Genomic DNA, 24857 nt, shown 5'->3' with positions numbered 1-24857 from the left:
CCTGTCACTGGGGTCAACACGGAGGCTCCCCAGCTACTTCTGGCCTGGAGCGCAGCTGCTGGGTAACAGCTGTACAGCCTCAGAGCTGCACACTCAAGGCCTTGAAGAGCAGCTCATTGCACCCAATTAAATAACGGATATTGCTATTTTCGGATACAGCTTCTCGCGCCTTGGCGAACGTACCTGGACCTGTGGGCCAGAGGTACTTTGTTGCTCTGAGCTTTCTCAGCTCAGTTTGGGAAAAAGTCTCCCTACTTATTAAGACCCCCACGCCCCACCCGCACCCCCGCGCCTTCCCCATACACCACGCTTATTACCTACCAGACGGAACAGTTTTAGCCCTTTGACTGGATGGCTGCAGGAAGGGAGACCTGAAGGGGGGGGGGGGGCGGGTGCACTCACCAACCCTCCCGGCGGCCTTACCCCGGGGCCCGTCCTAAGTCCCGGCTCCCTTCCCTTGGACGGGGCTCGGGCGGCCCCAGGATGAGACGAACTGGGGGAGGGCGACCAGAGCCTGTCCGTCCACCCTCCGCCACCCCGGGCTGCATCCTCCCCACCGGTAAATACATACATACATACATACATACATAAATAAATTAAATAAAATAATTAATTAATTAAAAAAAAAAAGACATAGAGCAGGAGCGGGGAGCGGCCTCGTCCCGGCGGCGGGCCCGCGGGAGGCGCGGAGGGCGCCGGCGGCCGCGGGAGGAGGGCGAGCCCGCAGCCCGCCGCCGCTCCGGTGGTTACGCGCCCTCAACTTCCCCGAGCGCGGGGCGGGGGAGCCGCGCCGCCGCCCGCGGTCTCCAGGCCAGCCGCCCGCGGTCTTCCGGCCGGCAGCAGCCCGCGGCGGGGGAGGGGCAGCCGCCGCCCGCGTTCGCCCGGCACCGGCGGCCGGCGGAAGGGCCGCGCGTCGCGGAAGCGCGGCCGCAGCTGAGGATCAGCTGCTGGAGGAGGCGGAGAAGGAGAGGGAGGAGCCTGGCGGGGGGGAAGGGAGGGAGCGGACCCTCAGGAAGCCGCGAACGCCACCGAGCGTCTGCACACCTCGCTCCGTCTGCCATGGCTGGTTAAAGAACCATCCGGATCGCAGCGCGGGGGGAGGGCCGGGGGGGGGGGAGCGGCGGCCGCGCGTGAGGCCGAGGGAGGGGCGGCGGCGCGAGCGGCGGCGGCGGCGGTTCCAGCATGAAGAGGAGAGCTGGCCTGGGGGGCAGCATGAGGTCAGTGGTGGGCTTCTTGTCCCAGCGGGGCTTGCATGGGGACCCCCTGCTCACTCAGGACTTTCAGAGGAGACGCCTGCGGGGCTGCAGAAACCTCTACAAGAAGGACCTCCTCGGCCACTTCGGCTGTGTCAATGCCATTGAATTCTCCAACAATGGAGGCCAGTGGCTGGTCTCAGGTAAATCAACCCCCTTCCCCCGCGCCGCGCCGCGCCGCGCCTCCGGGTCCCCTTCCAGCCTCCCCTCTCGCTCTCCCCCTCGCCACCCTCCTGCTGCCCTCCGTCCCCACCCCGTCCCTCCTCAGTCCCCCCCCTTCCGCGGTGGGAAGGTTCGGTGTCAAATTCAAGCCCTTGCAGGGGGGAGGGAGGGGTTGGGGGAGAGGATGTCTTCTGGTAAGAAAAAAAAAAAAAACCTAAAATGGTTGACAGGTCCTCAGTTCGCTTTATCCCAAGTGCAGAGTGATCCCTCCGGGATGACGGCCCTGGAAGTGTGGGTCGGGGAGGGGGGTGGGGGCGAGATTACCGCCCGACAAAGTTTGATGGGAAACTCTTCCTCCGTGTACTTTAAAAGGTGCGGGGGGCATTTTGGGGCTTGGAGCGGGGAGGAGGAGGAGGAGGAGGCCGCGGCCGAGGCGCGCCCGAGTCCCTGGCGCCGGCGTCCGGGAGGAGGGGGCCTTGGGGCCGGGGCCGGGCGGTGACAGGGCGGGTCGCCGCGGGGTCGGCGGCCTGGCTGAGGTGGGCGAGGAGCGGAGCCGCTGCGGGCCGCCCCCTCGGCGCCCTGAGGGGCCCTGCTCCATCTCCCTTCGCTGTGGTGGCCTCTTCCGCGTCGTGTTTTCCTCACGCTGTGGGCAGCGCCGAGGGCTCAGGAGGCAAAGGGGCACCGGCCTGAACTCGAATGCGCAACTTGGGAGGCGGGGGGTGGGCGACCCTCGGGGGACTTGTTGGCTGCGCCCCCTTGGCCGGCCGCTGCCGTGGCAGGTGGGCTCCGCGCCTCCTTCCTCCCGCCCAGCTGGGCTCGGCTGCCCCCGGGCTCCCCCTCTGGTGTGGGGAAAGTGGCGAAATCGAGGCCGGGGCTCCGGCCGGGCGGTGTAGGCCTCGCTCTCCCGGGGCTCCTAGCGACAGGCCGCTGAATCGATAGCCTATTGCTCCCGGGGAGGCCCGGGCCGGGCGGGCGGGCGGGCCGCGGCGACAGCTGCCCCGGGGGAGGTGCGCCTGCCGCGGGTGGGGGCGCTCGCTGCCGCCGCCCTCCTCCTCCTCCCCCCCCCCCGGGGGTCTCGGGGCCCCGGCGGGGATGCGGTCCGCTGGGGGCGGCTCGGCGAAGGCGGGCGGAGGGGAGGAGGGCGCCGCCGGCCGATCTGGCGTTCCCGCTCGCCTCCCACCCTGCGCGGGTCCCTTTTCCTGCATTGAGAGGGAGGGAAGCGGGAGCCCCGCGCTGAACGTGGCGCTCCGCTTCACCCCGGCCAGCCCCCGAATGGTTTCCTAATTTACGTCAGTGGGCGGCTGGCCAGAAACTTCTGGGATCACGGCACAGCCTCGGTGTTCCTCGCGAGTTAGCAGTCGGAAGTGGCACGGGCGAGCAGTCCGGTTGAGGGGTAGCGGAGAGGAGACGGGTGTGATCGTTTCACGAATCAGCCTCCTGGGGTTTCTCCAGACCCGGCTTGCCCTTTTCTACCCTAGATCATTTTCTCTTTGACTTAGGTAGATTTTGGCCGGAGATCATCCCCCCTGAAGAAACCTGATATTCTACTTCAAGGCATACCACCCCCAAACAAAAGCCTCTTTCCCCGACACTGCCGAAAATTCCAAAGGGAAAAATGGGGGAAGATCTCTTTAAAGAGCTCACGGTCCCGTCCCCCCCCCCCTTCTGTATTCTTTATATTCTAGTCTCCTTTCCGACGGATCTGTTTCCAACAGAGATGTCCCCAGACACAAGTAAACTCTCCCTCCTGGGTGAGGGGATTGGGGGGGTTACTCATTTAATAGGCTGAACTAATCATGGGAATTAAATCGTTAAGTACAGTGGTGCGTTGCCCAGCTTAACACTTTAAAAAAAAAAATAACAAGATTTATTTAAGATAATCATTCACCTGCCGTACAATTCACCCATTTTAAGTTAACACTTTCTAAAAGACACCATAATGTGTCCTCCCTTCTCAATAAGTTATCCTTGTGCAGGATCTTCCCCTGTCTCTCAAATGAACCCCATTTTGTCTAGTCTTGGCCAGTTAATTTCCTTTATCTTAATTGTAGTCTGTAGAAAAGGAGAGTCCTTTCCACAGGGCAGGCTCCGGGAAACCCCATTTTAGGCATCTATTCCCTTATTTTTCTAAGCCTGAGTTGCCCATCTCCATCATTACTTTCTGGGTTTCAGTCTTCTTTGCTCCTTACTCCCCCTTCTTCCCCTCCCACTTCCTCTACCTCGGTCCTTCCTGTTTCCTATCTACTCCTCCTAGTCCATGTAGCAGGCTCCTGCTACCAACCCCCCCCCCCCTCAAGTTTAGCTCAGATACACTTAGCTTTTCTTATTTATTTCCTGATCATAGACTTTTGGTTAAAAGCCTTTTTAGCTATTCACCTTCCATTATCAGTACAACTTATGCTAACAGAAAGTTCCTCCTGTTTGCTTCAGATAAGGAAGCCCCCTCTGGGAGTCAAATACACCTTAACTTGTTAAAGTTAATTAAATATTGTTCTGAGAAGTCCTTCAATAATCTTACCCAATTTAAAACTATTTAAAGTGTCAGGTTTACATTTTTTCTTATCTATCGTTTTCTTTAGCAGTTAACACCTGAGGGGAGAGGCTCTTAATGTTTTGAGCCTAATGCTATCCATCCCTAATATTTCACAATAATGTGGTGGGAGGCCAGACTCTGGGATGGTAACAAGATTACTTTTATCATTTTGTTGTTGTTCTTATATCTTGTCTAGATTGGTTAAAGACTTTAGAAGTGGTGTTTGGGAGATCCCTGGGTGGCTCAGCGGTTTGGCATCTGCCTTTCTGCCCAGGGTGTGATCCTGGAGTCCTGGGATTGAGTCCCACATTAGGCTCCCTGCATGGAGCCTGCTTCTTCCTCTGCCTGTGTCTCTGCCCCTCTCCTTCTCTCTCTCTGTCTCTCATGAATAAATGAATAAATTCTTAAAAAAAAAAAAAAGGAAAAAAAAAGTGGTGATTAAAATGATAGTGTATTCATGGTTTGTTCACTGTTTTCATTTCCTAATTGTTTGGGCAGGCTCACATTTCTTGTAACTGACACATAACTATTTGATAAAATTAAATTAGACCTAGGGCAGAGATATTTGGGTGGTTCCTGTGGCCTTATAAAATGCGATTTGCTAAGAATACATCATTGCTGTTTTGTTCTAACAGCTAGCCCCTTTCCCAGGGCTCAATGAGGCCAGCAGATATTAAGAGTAAACCAGAGAAAATCAGGAAGGAGAAAAGGTGTTCTAATGGGCAGTGAGACTGAGATAGCAACAAGTGGGAGGATGGTTTTCTCATATTTAGAACATAAAAATATTTTAACTTAAAAAGCATTTTTCTTTATTGTTGATCAGAAAAGGGCATTACTGTGATATCCTATAAGGCAGTGTGGTATGGAATACAAATGGTTGAAATCACTGCTGTGTTTAATGTGTGACCTTTTAGTCAAGTTGCTAAGCCTCTGAGTCTGTTTCCAGATGTACCAGCACTTACCTGAAGGGCTCTTATGAGAACTACATTAGGTAGTTTAGGTTGTATGCTGAACTGAGTGCCAAATCTCCCAGAGAAAGTGCTGAGCTTGTTTTCTTTCCCTTTTGTGCTTTTAACTTGTGATATTATTATTAGCTGACACTTGTTCTTACAGTTTTGGTAACAGACCTATGCAAATAGGGCAGACAGGATAGTTTTGTGACTTTTTCATGTGGAATGAGAAGGCACAATATATGTTAAAGTGCTACTCATAAGAGATCCTACCAACATCAAGGAATTTATGCTAGAACATGTTATTTGAGGGATATCCTAGTTTTACCCTTTAAGTCTTGCATCTAATGCATCTAATAATATTATTTTCCCTGAATTGATATTTAAGACTAATTGATATTAGAACTTGTAGAGCTAGCAGATTAATAGCCCATTAGTATGAAGTTTTGGGTTTCAGTGAGAGATTATGATCTCTTTCTTGATGCTTATGACTAAATGTAGGAAAAGCACCTTTAGAAGCTTTTCAAGTAGCATCAGTAACTACTGTTTTGGAGTGTTAGCTAATAGGAGTTGTGAATGGGGAGAAGCATTTAACTATACTTACTTGGTCATACTATTTATAACTGAGATAACCATGTAGTCTGATTTCTATTTCATATGGGTCTCTGACTTTATTATCATAAGTTAGATAGAAATTAATAGCATGAATTCTTGAGTCAGGCTGCCTGGGGATGAGTATCAACTCAACTACTTGCTAACTGGGTTACCTCTGCTAAGTCACTCACTCTCAGCTATATAAGGGCAGTAATACCCCACAGGGTTGTGATGAGGACTGCATGAAATAACACTTGTAAAGTTCATAGCATCAGGGCCTACCTTGTGGTTTTGCTCTGTTTGCCATGCCTCTGCTGCAACCCTTAGTATTGTTATTTAGCTTGAACTTCACCAAAGGTTTTAGGAGATTGACATGTTCAGTATCTAACACTTATTTGCACATAGCACAGTGCAATGTGAAAAATTGAGAAAGATCTTAATGAGATGACTGTTAAAGTTGGCTTTGTAAATAAGCTTAACCCCAGTATTGTCATCAAAGTATATTTTTAAGCATCAAATTCTGGCTGTGATAGTAACCATATGCTCAATTTGAACCTATTAATTAGTGATCATTTCCTGTTTCCCATTCACCAGTTCTATCAATTTTATGGAATCAATTGATTTGTAAATAAATTAATCTATCTACAGGTAGAGTGTTTGGCTTTAGCCAGTGGAATAAAGTCTAACTTACTAGAACTTCCCATGTGTTTATGTAGAATGGATTTGTTGGTCCAGTGGTTAGTTTATCAGGAAAAATATGGCCAGTGGTAGGGCAGATTTCTGACTTGAAAAAGCTTTCATAGTACATACATTTCAATAAGATGATTAGGGAGTCAATTGTTGGATTTTCTTCTGGGCTTTTCTATTTACTGATAATCCATTGCTGTGAAGGTATTGAATTTTATCCTTTGGTCTATTAATTGGTTCAACAAATAGTTTCTGAGTGCATAGTTTATAAAGCAGAAGCGATTAGAACAGAAATGATGAATCTGGTATAAACCATGCTCTCAAGCTTGTATTTTAGGAACATTTACTTATCATTTGTAACAGTGCATGGTCCTTTTAAAAATTTTCCCCCTCTGCTTTATGATACTTTAATAGATACTTGATTTTTCTCTGGCTTGCAGATACTTGATTTTTTTCTGGTTTGCAGTTCTACTTTAGCAAATAATCTTCTTGCTTATGAGTTTTAGTGGGAAAGAAAGAAGGCTCATAGGGATGCCCTTGGAGGACATTGCTGTGATAAATTACAGAGATCGTGTCATAAAAGGATAAGGTAACATGGATATTTATAGATGCATATTATTTTTCCCACATGTTCTTCAGTCAGCTAATTGATACCTATCAAAGATCGGCAAATTTAGAATTATGTCCAGGCTTGTTGCTTTTACTTTAAGATAAACTAGTGAGGTTGAACTGATGACCACCAGTCTTATTAAACATTATTAGCACAGCAAAAAGTTGTATTGGTGTTCTGTATTGTTCAAAGGATCATCTCTGACTTAACTTATGCCAATGTATTTTTAATTACAGAGAGTTCCTAAGAGGAGCAGTAGCCCTCATTCATGTATCCTGGGGACCACAAGTGTGTACTCATTCACTGATTATTGATAGATTTGGTTGTAAAATACAGTTAGAATCATTTAGATCAGGGAAACTTTATTGACCAGTAAGACTTGAAACACAGATGGATGCTGCCTTCTGAATTATGAGTTAAGAAGTAGATGCATTTATCTTCTCATGCACTGAGCCAGGCGAAGAGCACTTCCATTGTTAATAAACAGCACTTAATTTTAATTTTTTTCTTTTTTATGGTTTCAAGAAAGAAGCAATTGCTTTTTATTGTTTTAGTCTGAATTTAGATACTCAAGGGTAGAATTAAAGCCTTTTAAATTTAAAGGAACTAGGTCCTAATTCAAATGAAGATTACGTAGGTTAAGAAAGAATTTATTCTGTTTTCAATTTTTGGTCCCCTACATTATAAGTATTGTCTCTTAAAATTAAAGAACTGAATATTGGGGCACCTGGGTGGCTCAATGGTTGAGCATCTGCTTTTTTGGCTCAGGTTGTGATCCTGGGGTCCTGGGATCGAGTTCCTCATTGGGCTCCCCATAGGGAGCCTGCTTCTCCCTCTACCTATGTCTCTGTCTTTCTCTGTCTCTCATGAGTAAATAAAGAAAATCTAAAAAAAAAAAAAAGAACTGAATATTTATCAGTTAGGATTAACCTTAGATGACTTTGTGAATGTGAAATTGAATTTCTTTTTTACTTGATTCTCTGTTTTCTTTAAAATTTTGATTTTATTTATTTATTTTTAAAGATTTTATTTATTTATTCATGGGAGAGGCAGAGACATAGGCAGAGGGAGAAGCAGGCTCCCTGCAGGGCGCCCTATGTGGGATCCCGGGATCACAACCTGAGCCAGGATCATGACCTGAGCCGAAGGCAGATGCTCAACCTCTGAGCCACACAGGTGGCATAAAATTTTGATTTTAAGTTATAAGTGTTAGGTTACTATTTGCCTGTGGATATGTAAATAACTATTTAAATTTTAATAGTACATTTATTTTTATATATGGAAAAGTTAACTAGCACGTGTAAAGTATTTTTAATGAATTTATTGCTTAAGGTGAGATTAAAATTTTTAAAAGTCCATTTAAAGAAAAATAATGGTGAATGTGTTACATGGATATGACAAAAATGAAAAGTTGATCAAGATTGACTAAAGCTTGGGAAATATTGCACTAGGTAGTCTTTTTTGTATCTTTCTTTCTTCCTCATTGATTTAGAGAGAAGGAAAGATCTTCATTTTATGGAAAAGGGAGTGGAGCAAGCCAAAAGATGACTTGCCCAGAGCTGCCTTGTTAGTCTTTGGCAGTCAGCTGGCCAAGTAGGGTCAGTTGCTCCCAGGCACATGCTGTTTCTAAGTTGCCTTTTTATATTTTTTCTTTCTTTCTTTCTTTTTTTTTTTTTTTTAATGAGAGAGAGAGAGAGAGAGAGAGGCAGAGACACAGGCAGAGGGAGAAGCAGGCTCCATGCACCGGAAGCCCGACGTGGGATTCGATCCCGGGTCTCCAGGATCGCGCCCTGGGCCAAAGGCAGGCGCTGAACCGCTGTGCCACCCAGGGATCCCTTTCTTTCTTTCTTTCTTTTTTTTTTTTTTTAAGATTTTTTAAATTTATTTATGATAGACATAGAGAGAGAGAGAGAGAGAGAGAGAGAGAGAGAGAGAGGCAGAGTCACAGGCAGAGGGAAGAGGCAGGCTCCATGCCCTGAGCCCGACGCGTGACTCCATCCGGGGACTCCAGGATCGCGCCCTGGGCCAAAGGCAGGCGCTAAACCGCTGAGCCACCCAGGGATCCCCTCTTTCTTTTTTTTTTTCTTATAGGCTAATTCACTTTTTCTGGATCTCTTCTAAAAATTGAAAGCTGAAAAATTAGCAGTTTCTGAGCACATATGCAACTCTGGTTGCTCCTCTTAGATGATAAGTTTTGCTGTAAATGAAGTTAACTTGTTCCACACAGGTATCTTATGTTTATTTATTCACTAAAAATATTTAATGGTAACATACTATGTGTGCCTCTTGAATCTTAATAATTACAGGATTTTTTTTTTAACATGCATTTTAGCTTATAATGTGTGCCAGGCTCTCTGCTAATAAGCACTTCATATGTCTTATTTGCCACTTGGAAAATAGCCAGTGTTACCTATAGTCTAGAAAGACCGGTGTTTGAAGGTTTTGTATTAATCGTCATAACTAAGTGCTAAAGAATCAAGAAAGGACATTGATCAATGACTGCTGAGGGTTCTGTAATGCAGAGAACTGGTAGGGCATTAGTGGAAGAGTAGATTTTGGGATTCATTGTTTCTGGTTAAAATGAAGTGAAATATAATTTGAGGGATGAAAAAAGATTTTTATTACATTGGTCTTTTATCTTGGACTTTGTTAGCTGCTTCCCAAATTTTAGTTCTTTTCAGCTTTAATACTTATTAGCTACTACTGCCTATATAAACTTCCTTTTTTTTTTTTTTAAAGATTTTATTTATTTATTTATGAGAGACAGAGAGAGAGAGAGAGGCAGAAACACAGGCAGAGGGAGAAGCAGGCTCCATGCCCGATGAGGGACTCGATCCCCGGACTCCAGGATCACACCCTGGGCTGAAGGCAGGCACTAAACCGCTGAGCCACCCAGGGATCCCCCAACATAAGCTTCCTAAAACTTATTAACTCTCATGGTCTCACATCTGCTGATCCCTCAAAAATCCACAGTGCTCCCCAGTGCCCACCATATTAAGAATGCCTCACCCGACGTTCAACTGAGACATTGCTGTTCACAAAGATAAATGTTTAACAATAAAAATAGCTAATTTTTTAGCATGTCATTCATTTATCAAGTATTATTTGGGGTATTTCATATGTTAGGCCCATTTATATATATGACCACATTTAATACTTAAAAGAACCTTTTCTAAGGTAGGGTTAGTGTTATTATCCTTATTTTACATAAAACTTAGAGAAGTTAAGTGACGGTGAAGGCTTTTGTAGTTTGCGGTGGAGCTGGATTTGCAGCCTCAGTCTGCTGGAACAGCAGAGAGATACGCTGCTAACTGCTCTGAAATTTTTAGACTGTTCTGTAGGATCTTCCCCTACATTTTCTTCTCTTGGTGCTATCCCTCTTGATACTTTACTAACTGCTTTTTTTCCCCCTTTGTAAATGAAGGGAGGAGGTTATAGCTGTGGGGATGGATCAGTAGGCTTTGAGCCAATAAACACAGTTCTGGTCACAGCTACCATACTCACTTCTCCAGCAGATTTTTTTTGGTGCTAGAAATCACTTCACCTGGATTTTGGTCTTGGCAGTCATTTAAAGTCTCCTTCTTCCTTAAATTTTGCGTGTTCCACACTTGCTTACATAAACCATATAACTTCACACTGGGTTAAACTCACCTGCTTTAGTAAGATATACTTAGGAGTGGGTATAGGGTGTATTCTGGTTGCCAATTTGGTTCCTCTTCTCTATTAGCCCAACCAAAAGTGCAAACAACATACATGTATTTATTGAGCCTGTAATTTGAGTTTGATACCTGCTGAAAGTATGCTGATTGAGTACATTTGCTGATTTCAGCCAAAAGAAATAGATGCCTCCTCATAAGGACATAGATGGATAATGATAGTGTTTTTTGGAAGAAGGTTTAAACAATATAACATGGGATTATTTGCCCAGAGAGCACTGGTAAGTCATTTGGAAGTACTTTGCCACAGATAAAATATCATAAAGGAAGGTATGACTCCTAGACAGGTGATAAGCCTGTTTAATCCTTAATGAGCTTGAACTATAGCATTCTTGCAAATAAAATTTACTTCTTTCACCAGCAACTTCATTCTGCTTCTGTGTGAAAAAGAAGGTATTCCATTTCCAAGATTATTCACAGATTGGGTTAACAAGGAGGGTTAGATTCCACTTGCTCTTCACATCAGTTATCCTAAGACAGGGAATCAGGGAAAGACTTGACAACAGCAGTTTGTCACTTTTGTTATCTGCTCTTCCATGCCTTCACGGTCACACTTTTCCTTGCTACCTTACTCAGTCATTGCACTTTGCAGTGTTAATACCCAAGATTCTATCACATACCTCTCAGGATGCAGAGTTGATATGCATTGGAGATCAAGTCCATGTGCTCTGAGTATTATTTTCTTATTAGGGCCAATTTGAAAATGGAAGTTATATTCTGCAAGGCTGGGGCAAGTAGGAATCAATGAGAAAATGGGATCTGAGGAAATTGACAGGCTTATAACAGATTTTGGTAGAGATGTTGGTAGAAAGACTGATTCCCATCTTCCGTTTTTGCCTCTGCTGGGCTTATACCCCTTGATAAAGCAAGGTAAAATTATCTTACATGGTTGACAAGGTAACTCTGTAGGTTCCCTGCCTACCTTGCCGCCTGCTGGGGTCCTTTATAACAAGGTGACCATATATCCTGTTTTTTGGGGGGCCATCCCAATTCCCCCATTGTCCTAGTACAATTATTAGCACTCCTTTCATTCTTAAAGTCCTAGTTTGATAAGTTATTTGGCCCCCTACTCTTAATCCTCTGAGTTGCCTGGTACTCAGGAAAATCAAAGCCCTGTTCTCTTAGCTCTTCCTATTCACCATTGAATGCCTCTGGTGAGAAAGCCATTAAGCCTCCGTTCTCCTGTCAGGTCTTTCAGCTGCCACTTTTAAGGTACTGGATTGAGCCTGAGAGGCAGAATGATTGGTTAGTCATTTGTCCCCCTCACTCTTCTTATTAGAAAGGAGGAGAGGAAGCTATAATCATTAAGAAAATGCTATGTCCAGAGCCCAGTAAGTTACCTCTTTCTTTGTATATACCTCCTCTTATAGTTACCCATCTACTGTTCACTTGTATATTCTTCCTCCCTCCCTTTTAAAAAGTCTTCCTGTGGGTTATTATTTGCAGTTGATTTTAAGGAAATCTGTTTTGACAAATGATTCCCTACTGAGTTGGGATTTTTTTCCTGAGGTATGTTTTTTTTTTTTTTTCCCCCAAAAGTGGGTGTGATATTGATATTAAAACCATGTTACAGGCTTAGTTTTATGGAGTATCTATCTGTCCAGCACCAGAATATATTTGAAGGAAAAGTTGGCCCTTCAAATATATAGATTGGCCCTGGGAAGGGTTTTCAGGAGTTGCAGTTTTTCAGGTATATGGCCAGTTGGCTCTAGAACGTCTTTGATGTTGTAAAATGACATCAGTAAAGAAATTTAAGAGATCTGGGTTAGAGTCCTGATTTCACCATTGTCACTGTGATCTTATACTGCTAACATTCTGTCTCTGTGGAATCATAGAATTTTATTGCTGGAAAGGACTAATGGTCATCTAATTGAAGCCTTTAATTTTACATATAAGAACACAGACAAGCAAAGAAGTAGTGATTTGCCCAGTAGTTTACGATTAGTAAGTAGTATAGTCAGGATTAAAATCTGAATCTGGGTCTTCTGATCTGGTCTCTCAGTAGGGGAAGTCACGAGCTTCAGTGTTTCTGAAGGACTTTACTCAGGTAAAGTGTTCAACTCTTTTGTTGGCTTCCTCTGCCACTAATTCTTTATTATTGTTATTATTATTTTAGAAGGAGAGAGTGTGGGCAAGCAGGGGGAAGGACCGAGGGTGAGGGAGAGAGAATCCTCAAGCAGACTCCCTGCTCAGTGTAGAGCCCAACACAGGGCTTGATCCCAGGATCCTGAGATCATGACCTGAGCGGAAATCAAGAGTCGGACACTTAACCTACTAAGTTACCAGATGCCCCTCTGCCACTACATTCTATCTGTAGTTTTATTGTCCCTAGACATGGTTGTTTTGATTAAGTTGACAGTGCCCAATATTTTAGAGATGAGTCAGTAGAGATTTTCCAGGTTAGAGGCAGACTGTCTCTCTGGCTGAGTCTCCAGTTTTAATTCTTAGCCTGCCTATACTTCCCTTGCTTTGGAAAGTCTGTTTCTTTCCAAGAACATTATTCAGGAGGAAGAAGTTTCTGCAAATCTAGATGCCTGTCAAAATCTTGTTATACAACTTCTCTCATTCTGAATTTCCATTTAAGTCTTGTATCTAAATTTCAATTTTATCTTTTGTGTTACTACTTAAGGCCAAGTGACTAATTGGAGCCTCTGAGGATTGTTGTTTCTTTTCTTTTTTTTTTTTTTAGGTGTTTTAACTATGCTTGATGGTTTAGTGCAGATATTAGCTGCCATAGATGTCCGAGGCATGTGTTTTTGCCTTCCATATATTGGCAAGAAACAACTGAAATTTACATGTTTGGCAACTTGCTTTAAGCAGCCCTTGAGTCTCAGGGTTGACATTTCTGTTTACACCTGCTTGTGGGTGGGTATCGTGTGCCTTCCTAAAAGGACTAAAAAGCATCTGGCCTGCATTGGTTCAACCTTTTAGAATTGCTCAAGAAGAGAAAAGAGAGCTTTATTATGTTGTTAATGTTGTTTATGCAAGGAATTTTGCAAAAGTCAGGCAGGTAGTGTTCCATTTTAAAAAAACAAAATATCAGAAAGCACTCAGAATAAATAAATGAAGAGGGTGTCTGTGATAGAATCAGGAGAGCATAGTGTCCAGGTTAGTTCTGTATAGTAGAAGAATTGAGACTGGACATAATCTGTGGACATAATCTGGTATATAAGGTATATATACCTTATATAACGCATTGTACTATCTTAATAGCTTCCTTGTAAATCCTTACTATGTTGAGATCCAAGAATCTTTTTTAGTGTTCTCCTAGCTCTATTTGAGGAGCTTTTGTTCTTTGACATTTCACTAATTCCATACTTTACTATTGAGAATTTCCTGTTGAATCATGCAAGTCAATAGAATAGGGCACTTAGAAGACAGGCTTCTCACTTATTCATAATTTTTTTAATATCATGTATTAATTCAGAAAATAAAAGGATATTTAAAGAAAGGAAATATACCACCTACTCAGGATGACCCATGTTTGACACATGGGACATATTTTAGACTTTTTTGTATGCATATGTACATATTTTAAAAATAAAATTGGGGGGTGGGGGAGCCTGGGTGGCTCATTGGTTAAGTGTCTAACTCTTGATTTCAGCTCAGGTCATAATCTCAGGGTTTTGGGATGGAGTCTTGGGCCTGCTCATCAGGGAGTCTGCTTGAGATCCCCACCACCCTCCAATCTCTCTGTCCCTTGACCCCTCCTCCTGCTTGTGCTCTTGCATTCTCTCTCTCAAATAAATCTTTAAAAAAAATTTTTTTTAATTGGAATTACATCATCTCTGCTGCTTTTTAACTTTTTTCTTACTTAATGTTAACATTATTTTGGTATGTCATTGAATATTCCTCAAAAGCAGAATTTCTCAGCCTCAACAGTATTGATATTTGGGGCTGGGTCATTCTTTGTTATGGGGGCTGTCCTGTGCATTGTAGCATGTTTAGTAGCATCCATGGCCTCTATCCAGTATATGCCTAGCACCTTCCCCATTGTGATGACCAGAAATGTCTCCAGACATTGCTAAATGGTCCAGGCAGGAGATCACCCTGGTTGAGAACCACTGTCTAAATAAAAAATTCTTAGACTCTTTGGTCTCAGGACCTCTTTATATTCTTAAAAGTCATTTAAGACCTCAAAGAACTTGGGGAACCTGGGTGGCTCAGTGGTTGGGCATCTGCCTTTGGCTCAGGTCGTGATCCTGGGGTCTTGGGATAGAGTCCTGCATCGGGCTCCCTGCATGGAGTCTACTTCTCCCTCCAACTATGTCTCTGCCTCTCTTTCTGTGTCTCTCAAGACTAAATAAATAAAAATCTTAAAAAAAAAAAACCTCAAAGAACTCCAGTTTATGTAGGTCATTTTTATCAGTTTTTATTGTATTAGAATTTAAAACTGATAAATTTAAAAAACATTTAAGAATAGAATAATAAGGGACACCTGGGTGACTTGGCAGTTGAGCACCTGCCTTTGGCTCAGGGCGTGATCCTGGAGTCTCAGGATCCAGTCCCACATCAGGCTCCCTGCATGGAGCTTGGTTCTCTCTTTGCCTGTGTCTCTGCCTCTCTCTGTGTGTGTCTCATGAATAAATAAATAAAATCTTAAAAAAAAAAAAAAAAAGAGGGATCCCTGGGTGGCGCAGTGGTTTGGCGCCTGCCTTTGGCCCAGGGCCCGATCCTGGAGACCTGGGATCGACTCCCACGTCGGGCTCCCTGCATGGGGCCTGCTTCTCCCTCTGCCTGTGTCTCTGCCTGTGTCTCTGCCTCTCTGTCTCTCTGTGTTACTATCATGAATAAATAAAATCTTAAAAAAAAAAAAAGACATAGCTTTAAAAAATATAATAAGCCTTATATTAACATAATAGTATTTTAATGAGAAATAATTATTTTCCAAAATAAAAAAATAGTGGAGTAACATTATTACCTCTTTCCAACTCTGTAATGTCACAAAAGACATACTGAAGGCATTTACATTTAATCTGTTGTGAAATAATGGTTTAGGTGACATATATGAAGAAAATTCAGCCTTATACAGGTATGTAATTAGAAAAGGGGAGAGTAGGGCAGCCCGGGTGGCTCAGCGGTTTATCGGCGCCTTCAGCCCAGGGTGTGATCCTGGAAACCTGGGATCGAATCCCATGTTGGGCTCCCTGCATGGAGCCTGCTTCTCCCTCTGCCTCTCTCTCTCTCTCTTTCTTTCTCTCTCTCTGTCTCTTGTGAATAAATAAATAAGATCTTTAAAAAAAGAAAAGGGGAGGGTATTTTAATGCCTTATCAGATAACTGCATATTCTTTGAGATGGTATTAAAATTCAACAAGTGGAAGTTTCTTAAAGATTAGTTGCAATGTAGAATCTGAAACCATATCAGAGAACTTTTAATAATCTGTTACATTAAAATCCATTAGTCTGTAGCATGCCTGGATGGGCTGTTGGTTAAGGCTCCTGGTTGAGGCTTGGGTCATGAGATCAAGCCCCAAGTAAGGGGAGTTTGCTTGAGATTCTCCTTCACCCTCTGCTCCTCCCCGCCCCTGTGTACACACAGGCACACTCTTTCTAAAATAAAGAAAATCTTTTTTTTTTTTTTTTTTTTAAAGCCTTTCCCTTAGGTTGCTGGCTTTTCTTGAAAAAGTCAAAGATGATGCAACCTTGAGCCTGCATTCCTCTATGGCAATACCTGGCTAGAGCTGAGTAGTGGCCTGTTCTTTAAAAAAGGTTGTATATTTTCCAGTCTGCCCTTTACTCTGGGAGGTTTCACTCATTTGCTTTGCCTCCTGGCCTCTGTTTTATTTGAGAGGCTGAATTGTATCATGGTAAGGAACACAGTCTGGAGCCAGATTACCTGATTCAGATCCCAGCGCCCACTCTTGATTGCTGTCTACCTTCAGGATATTTAGCTTTTCTGTAGTTTTATCTAGATAATAAGGATAGCAACAATACCTACTTCATACAATTATTAAAAGGATTAGAGGAGTCACTAAATGTAAAGCCTTTAGGATAGCCCCTGGCCCAGAGTAAATTTAGCTAAATTAGCTATTGTTGGAGCTCAAACAATAGATCATTGGCTAACATTTTTGTAGCTCATACTGTATGTATCAGGCAATGGGCCAAGCCCTCCACACAGATCTTTCATTAATCCTAACATAACACTATAAAACAGGTAGAGTTATTTTCTCAATTTTGCAAATGAGAAGATACAGTTGGGAGAGGTTAAGTAACCTGCCCGAAGACACCCAGCTTAGTAAGTGGTAGCAACATTGAGAGTTGAACCTATGCACTTGTATTCTAAGCCTGTGGTTTTGAATGCTGTGCTACCTCACACTACATCTACCTCTAAAATAGGCCTAATTACAGAAATGGCAGGCTTGGATAAATGGTGATTAGTGCCCTTAATGTTTTTGTAAGTATTTCAGGAGAGTATGCATATAAATGTCTTAAATTTATATATGACATCATTTCCTTCTGGTAGTAAAACACCAAACCAATAAGGATAAACTGTTGGCAACTCTCTTTGGGTGGAGTGAGTGACCAGAACTTTCATTGTTTTTTTTGTTTGTTTTGCTTTGTTTTGTTTTAGTGTAAGAGCATGGGAAGGGAGGGGCTGAGGGAGAGAGAGAAAGAGAGAGACTCTCAAGCAGGCTCCACACCCAGCAGAGCCCAACTAAGGCTCAGGCTCACGACCCCTGAGATCAGGACCTGAGCCGAGATCAGGACCTGAACTGAAATCAAGAGCTGAATGCTTAACTGCCTGAGCCCACCCAGGTGCCCCTGACTACTGACTTTCAGAGTAGATAAATATAAAATAAAAAAATAAATGAAAAATAACAGACTGTATGATATGTTTCTAGATATTCAGTAAGTACTTGAGAGTCATTTTAGTCTGTTATTTGAAGGTCAAAAAGGCCAGCAAACATTTCAAACCATTAGAATAGGTATTACTTAAAAACAAAACAAGATAAGACAAAATAGAAAATAACAGATGTTAGTGAGGATGTGGAGAAATTGGACGTCTTGTGCAGGGTTAGTGGGAATGTAAAATGGCACAGCCTCTGTGGAAAACAATTTGGCAGTTCCTCAGAAGAATAAGCACAGAATTACCATATGATCCAGGAATCTTATTTCTGGGTATAAACCCCCAAAGAACTGAAAGCAGGGAATTGAGCAGATATTTGTACACTCATATTCTTAATAGCATTACTCACTATAGCCAAAGGGTAGGAGCAAGCTAAGTGCCATCAACAGATGAATGGATAAACAAAAGGTGACATATACATAAAATAGAGTATTATTCAGCCTTAAAAAAGAATTCCTAACACATGCCACAATATGGATGAAACTTGAAGACATTATGATGAAATAAGCTAATCATAAAAGGACAAATTTTGTTTTTTTTAAATCTTTTTAAAGATTTATTTATTTATGATAGACATAGAGAGAGAGAGAGAGAGAGAGAGAGAGAGAGGCAGAGACACAGGAAGAGGGAGAAGCAGGCTCCATGCTGGGAGCCCGACGTGGGACTCGATCCCGGGACTCCAGGATGGCACCCTGGGCCAAAGGCAGGCGCCAAACCACCGAGCCACCCAGGGATTCCCCAAAAGGACAAATTTTGTATGAGTCCATTTATATAAGATACATAGAGTAGTTGAACTCCTAGAGACAGAAATAGGGTCTCTAGAGTTAGAATTGTGGTGCCAAGGGCAGGGAGGAGGCAGGAATGGAGAATTATTATTTAGTGGGTAACAAATTTCAGTTTGGGAAGATGAAAAAGTTCTGGAAATGGGTGGTGGTAATGGTTGCAGAACAATGTGAAAATAATGAATGTATTTCATTCCATAAAACTTTACACTTAGAAATGGCTTAAGAAAAAAAAAGCCAGCAAAATGCTAGGTAGGCATCTCTAGGAAAAGAAATGGAAACAAAATGAAAAATGCTTTTCTTGGGATCCCTGGGTGGCACAGCAGTTTAGCGCCTGCCTTTGGCCCAGGACGCGATCCTGGAGATCTGGGATCGAATCCCACGTCGGGCTCCCGGTGCATGGAGCCTGCTTCTCTCTCTGCCTGTGTCTCTGCCTCTCTCTCTCTCACTGTGTGCCTATCATAAATAAATTAAAAAATTTAAAAAATGCTTTTCTTTCCTGTGCATGTGGTAGGACAGACTCACTTAAAATTCTAAGTAGTGTTCTGGCCTCTGTGCTTTGGTAGGAGGGATACAGCTTGGTTTTAGGCTCTATACCTAACTCCTTGGATTATTAGCAAGTTATTATGTCTTTCTGATCCTCATCTGGAAAAAGTTATATAATCCTTACCTTACAAGCAAAGATGTATGTGAATAAATATCTGTACAAATGCTAATTATTTTCATCTTCGGAAAAATAGCAAAACAGGCTTTATTTCCCATTCATTGAAGTGGCTGGGCTGTGTGGCACACATCTCTGCCTCTGTATCTTTTTTTATTTTTATTGATTTTTATTTTTTTAAAGATCTTATTTATTTATTCACAAGAGACAGAGAGAGAGAGAGAGAGAGAGACAAAGGCAGAGAGGGTGAAGCAGGCTCCATGCAAGGAGCCCGATGTGGGACTCGATCTTGGGTGTCTCCAGGATTAGGCCCTGTGCTGAGGGGGCACTAAACCGCTGAGCCACTGGGCTGCCCCTCTGCCTCTGTATCTTGATGCTGCCTCTTAGAACTCATGAGAGGTATGGTCCACACAATAAGTTTGGCTTTACGAAGTAGCAAGTATATATACTGGAAAGGAGTAAATAGGCTGAAAAGAAAGCCAGGCTGAATAATTTTTCTTTAGTCTTTGTAAGTTAAAAAAAAAAAACCTGCAGCAATATAAAAGTATTAACTAAAATTGTTATTCCCAAGGGGTGACCTCTATTAGCCAAGTTTGTATCTGCCTTTTCATGTACAAATTTGTGAATTTGCATTTTTTTTTTAAATTAAAATGTATCAGGGTGCCAGCTGGCTTAGTCAGGAGAACATGTGACTCTTGATCTTGGGGTTGTGAGTTTGAGACCCACATTGGGTATAGAGATTACTTAAAAATAAAATCTTTTTTTTATTTTTAAAGATTTTATTTGAGAGAGAGAGAGTGTGTGTATGTGTGTGTGGTATGTGGCACGCACACAGAGGGTGGGGGCAGAGTAGGGGAAGGGAGAGAGAGAGAGGAAGAGGGAGAGGGGAGAAGCAGTCACTCTGCAGAGCAGGGAACCCAGTGTGGGGCTCGATTCTAGGACCCTGGGATCATGACCTGAGCCAAAGGCAGATGTTTAACCAACTGAGCCACCCAGGCGCCCCTTAAAATAAATCTTTAAAAAAATGTGTCATGCTATTTAAATTCTTATGCTACCTAAAACAAGACTTGGAAAGATTAGGACAAATTTATGAATGATAGTACAAGAAACTAGAGCTTTTTAAGGGATATGCATAACTAATACATGACACACTGGGTAAGTGTTTTTACATATATATATTATATCAATACACACAACAATCCTGTGAGATAGTTGGCATTTTCTTCATTTTACAGTCATAAATCTGAAGTTAGAGAAGTAGAATAACTTGTCCAAGGACACATGAATGGTGCATCCAGGCACTTTTATTCTTGTGCTTGTGTTTCCTGTGCCCTTCTATTGTACCACTTTTGCTGAGACCCAAAATCCTGGATCTAAATCATTCTGCCATTTTTAAAAAGAAAATAGAGTTTTGAATAGTTAATGCAGCAACTAAAACCTTTTTTCCCCCCACTTTTTTGTCTTAGTGATTATTCTATGTCAGTGAGACAGAACTGCCTCATGCCCCTCCCTTTTTTTTGGTATCATAACACATAGTACATACATGAACAATAAACTTTTTTGCATTTTTATTGTGGTAAAATATACATAACACAAAATTTACCATTTTTAGTTGTATAGTTCAGTTGCATAAAGTACATTCACATTGTTATGTAACCATCATCACCATCCATTTCCAGGACTTTTTCAGAGAGGTGAGGATTATTCTCCATTCCCCCTGACTTTTTCATCTTGCAAGAACTGTTCTCATGAAACAGCAACTTCCCATTGCCCTCTTCCCCCACAAACCCCTGGCAACCACCATCTACTTTTATGTCACTATGAATTTGACTACTCTAGTTGCCTCATATAAATAGATTCATACAGTATTTGTCCTTTTGTGTTTGGTTTATTTCACTGAACAGTCATTTTAACCAGACTTCCATTGATGGACTTTTAAATGGTTTAGTCTCTTGCTCTTCAAATAATGTGCTACAGGAGTATTTGATCCTGAGTTTCGGAATGCTCTCTCAGTCTCATCCTCTGCTTGGCTGACTTTCTGAGGAAGCCCAAAACAAATTCTTTGTCTTCTGAACCTCAGCTTTTCTGGGGGTATAAAATAAGAGGGATTTTAAATTACTTTTGTTATAGTATGGTATGAGGACTTTTATAGTTTCTGCTTATAGCTCAGTACCCTTTGAGAAAGAGTACTCTTTACTTACTTATTTACTTATTTATAATTAGGCCCCACACCCGGTGTGGAGCCCAACACAGGGCTTGAACTCATGATCCTGAGATCAAGACCTGACCCAAGATAGAGTCAGATGCTTAAACGACTAAGCTACCTAGGCACCCTGAAAGAGTACTCTTTAAATATCAAGATTTTTTTGTAACTACAAAACTGCTGCCACAGTGTGATTATAGTACATTTTGGGATGAGTCGGTGAGTTTAGTGCAGAATTAAATCAACCCAAAATGATCAGCATCAGAGTAGCTATGTTCCTTTGGGATTCTCAGATGAGTTGGAGCTAAGCAGTTAATCATGAGGAAACCAGACTTAGAAGCCCTGTTCTCTGATTGTCACTTGCCTCATCATGGTGCCACGCACAAAGGCCTTGCCTTCCTTCGAGGTCCCTGTGCTCCTCCGGAGAAGCCCTAGAGAGACTGGGGCCAGCCCCCTGGAAGCACCCAACTGCCAGGCTCACAGAGTTAGCTTAAAGGATCAAACTCTTCACTTGTATTATTTGCAGGTCTGACAGCCTCTCTGCATGGAAGCATATAATGCATCTCTGCTTTTTTGAATTTGACTAGATGATTCACAGAAAGAGAACTATCAAGTTTTTTTCGGGTTCTGAACTGATTTATCCTGGTTTCACCAGCCCACCTTTGCTTTGTGGGGTCAGAGATTTGGCCATAGCTGTTATGCTCTCTCTACTGGCTTAAAAGCAGCCCAGCAATTTCGGGTGATGCCCTAGTTTGCACCCACTGTGGTTTTTGCCAACACATGGTTGAAAGGTGTTATCTTTGCACAGAACTCAATACCTTGCCTAAGGAAACGTGTGTGTAGGAGGGGGTGCACGGTGCATCTTCTGACACTAACCTCTAAGGCAAAGTAGAAGAAGGAGGCCCTGCCATGGCCATAATTTCTACCTCAGTGATTCCAATCTCCTATGGACATGGGCTGTCATCATTGTGTTAGATGCTGAGGACACATCATTTTAAATGATCCCAAGGCGTTCTACAAATAACCATGCATTTTATATTACTAAGCTTTTATTTGGCAAAACTAAATCATCCTATGAATATCTAGAATGAACACTAAAAGATAATGCTGTCTAGATGATGGGGGAAGACCCTTAGGTAAGAATGGTTGTGTTTTTAAGTGGATAGGTGTAGATATTATTTTCCTTTTTATTAAACTTTTTTTTTAAAGCTGGTCCAATTCAAGAGAGGTTGTGCTGCCTGCCATAGATCTGAGTGAATCAATAAAGAGGCATCTGTTCTCTTTCTTTGCCATGAGTATTCCAGCCCATCCTGGGGAGTCTTATTTTCATTTTTTTTTTATCATGAACTTTAAAAAAAATTTTTTTTTTTTGCTTAATTAATCTCTACATCCAGTGTACCTAATGTGGGGCTTAAACTCACAACCCCCCAGATCAAGAGTCACATGCTTTTCTGTCTGAGCCAGCCAAGCGCCCCTCTATCATGAACCTTTTAAAAATCCAAAATGTTTTGTTTTATGGAAATGTTCAAGCATTCACAAATGTATAGTATACTCATCTATAATAATTACCAACATTTTAGTAATCACCTATAACTGCCTACCTTTTTTTTTCTAGAATATTTTAAAGGAAATTCCAGACATACTATTTCACCTATTTCAGTCTGCATCTCTAATTAATTGATAAGCCTTTTTTTCTCTTTTAATAGCACCACAATGCCATTATTATACTTAAGAGATGTAACAATACTGGTGCGCCTGGCTGACTCAGCCAGTAAAGCCTGTGACTCTTGATTTCAGGGTCATGAATTCAGGCCCCAAGTTGGGCGTGGGGCTTATTTAAAATAAGAGGGACATAACAATACTTCCTTAATATCATAAACATAAAAGTAGAGAGATGAGCACTGAGTATGTATGGAATTGTTGAATCACTATATTACACACCTGAAACTAATATAATACTGTATGTTAATTATTTTGAAATTAAAAAAGAAAAAAAAGTAATTGGATTTGACAAAATGTTGACAATTTGTTAAATTTGCTTGTATTTTTTTTTTAAGAAACAAAACTTTTCAGATATAAGTGAAGTCCTGTATTACTAGATGTGTTTATCTACAAACAATATATGGTATTATTTTGTATATTTAAAAATATATACATAATGTTATCTTTTACATATCCTTCTGAAACTATTACTTACCATTGGGTTAAGATTTATTCATGTTGGTACACATATCTCTCGTTCATTTTAATACTGTATGGTATTCTATTTGGTTTAGATTTAATTTGTATTTGTATTCCAGTAGAACTTATTAAGTACTATATTTATGAATATTTATGTTGTCTACAGGTTTGCTTTTTGCTATGATAAACAGCGATGCAGTGAACATTCTTCACTTCTTCATTCTACAAGAACATTCATTCTTGTACATTTCCTTGTGCCACTTTTAAAGAATGTATTTAAATGCCCCTGATTACTATAGAGATTGAGAGCCTGTAATATTTTTTGGCTATTTGGATTTCCTCTTCTGTGAATTATCATATTTGCCTCTTTTCTGAATGGTTTTATTTATTTATTTATTTATTTATTTATTTATTTATTTATTTTCTTAATGGTTTTAAAATTGATTTGTAGTAATTCTTTTTTTTTTTTTTTTTAAAGATTTTATTTATTTATTCATGAGAGACACACACAGAGAGGCCAGACACAGGCAGAGGGAGAAGCAGTTACTCGATCCCGGGACTCCAGAATCAGGCCCTGGGCAGAAGGTGGCGCTAAACTGTTGAGCCACCTGGGCTGCCCGATTTGTAGGAATTCTTTGTATATTTTGGATACTAAACCATTGTCAGTTTTGTATATTGCTTGAATCAGGCCATCTTTTCCTGCTCCCTCCCTGTTCCTGGTCTGTCAGTTTATTCCAGTTCAGTCAGCTTCTATTTTTACTCCTATGCTTCCTTGTTTTATTCTAACCGACACATTTTTGAGGTATGTTACCGAGGTGGTGAATCCTTTCAATTGTCCATTAGATGAACTACATTGTCATTTATGGTTTATTTTTGGTTTTTTAAGGCAGGCAACCTAGAGTAGTGGTTAAGAATGGGGGCTATAGAGTCTTAACTTTTTGTTTTTAAATCTTAGCTCAACCACTTTACTTACTCTATGACCATGGTAAATTACTTAATCATCTTGTGCTTGGCTTTATAATCTGTAAAACCCTGAGGGTAGAGCTGTTATGATCCCCATTTTATATTTAATGAAACTCAAGCTCAGGAAGATTAGATTAGATTAGAAACATGGATAAGTAGAAGAAATGTTGGGCCTCTTTATTTTTTAATTTTACACTTTTGATGAGACATGGGTCAAAGAAATAATTCTGTAGTAATAGATACACAGGGTAAAAAAACTCCTATGTGTCACTATTCATTAAAATGAAACAATAAAAACCCAAGCCTTTATTTTTATGACTCTAACTTAAAAGAGACATAGAATTTTTTTTTTTAAGATTTTATTTTTAAATAATTTCTACACTCAACGTGGGCTCAAACTTACAACCCTGAAATCAAGAGTCACATGTTCCACTGACTGAACCAGTCAGGTGCCCCAAAATGTAGAATTTAGATAACCATCCCAGGCCAGAGAATGCAATTGAAATAGGGAAATCACAAACAAAGGAGACTGGGCCACACGTAAGGGATCAGTTTGGTAGACAATGAAACACTTTGGAGGAGGACGCAGAATTTGATTTTGACCAACAATGAAAGAAAGAAGAAACTGAAGGAGCAAAGGTAACTTCTTTCTAGGGGAGGGAAAATAAATTTGACTTGGCCACTGTATCTTCTATTGATTTTTTTTTAAATTAT

At 41.8% G+C, this 24857-nt stretch overlaps 1 protein-coding gene across 3 annotated transcripts in view; it reads left to right on the top strand.

Annotated features, from left to right (window-relative positions):
• The first annotated feature begins 964 nt into the window (after window positions 1–964).
• Window positions 965–24857, top strand: part of DCAF5 (DDB1 and CUL4 associated factor 5) — a 101298-nt gene continuing 77405 nt past the window's right edge. Inside the window, exon 1 of one of the 3 annotated variants that reach the window (XM_026008462.2) lies at window positions 965–1396. In XM_026008462.2, coding sequence (XP_025864247.1) covers window positions 1183–1396 — 214 coding nt within the window. In that variant the 5' untranslated portion in view covers window positions 965–1182. Of the gene's footprint in view, window positions 1397–23629; window positions 24783–24857 lie in introns of those variants that run through there. The other 2 variants (XM_026008463.2, XM_026008464.2) reach the window with 2 other exon arrangements.

This window comes from Vulpes vulpes, chromosome 6, assembly GCF_048418805.1.
Source record: "Vulpes vulpes isolate BD-2025 chromosome 6, VulVul3, whole genome shotgun sequence".
Taxonomy (NCBI): domain Eukaryota; kingdom Metazoa; phylum Chordata; class Mammalia; order Carnivora; family Canidae; genus Vulpes; species Vulpes vulpes.
This window is presented reverse-complemented; position numbering and strand designations above follow the sequence as displayed.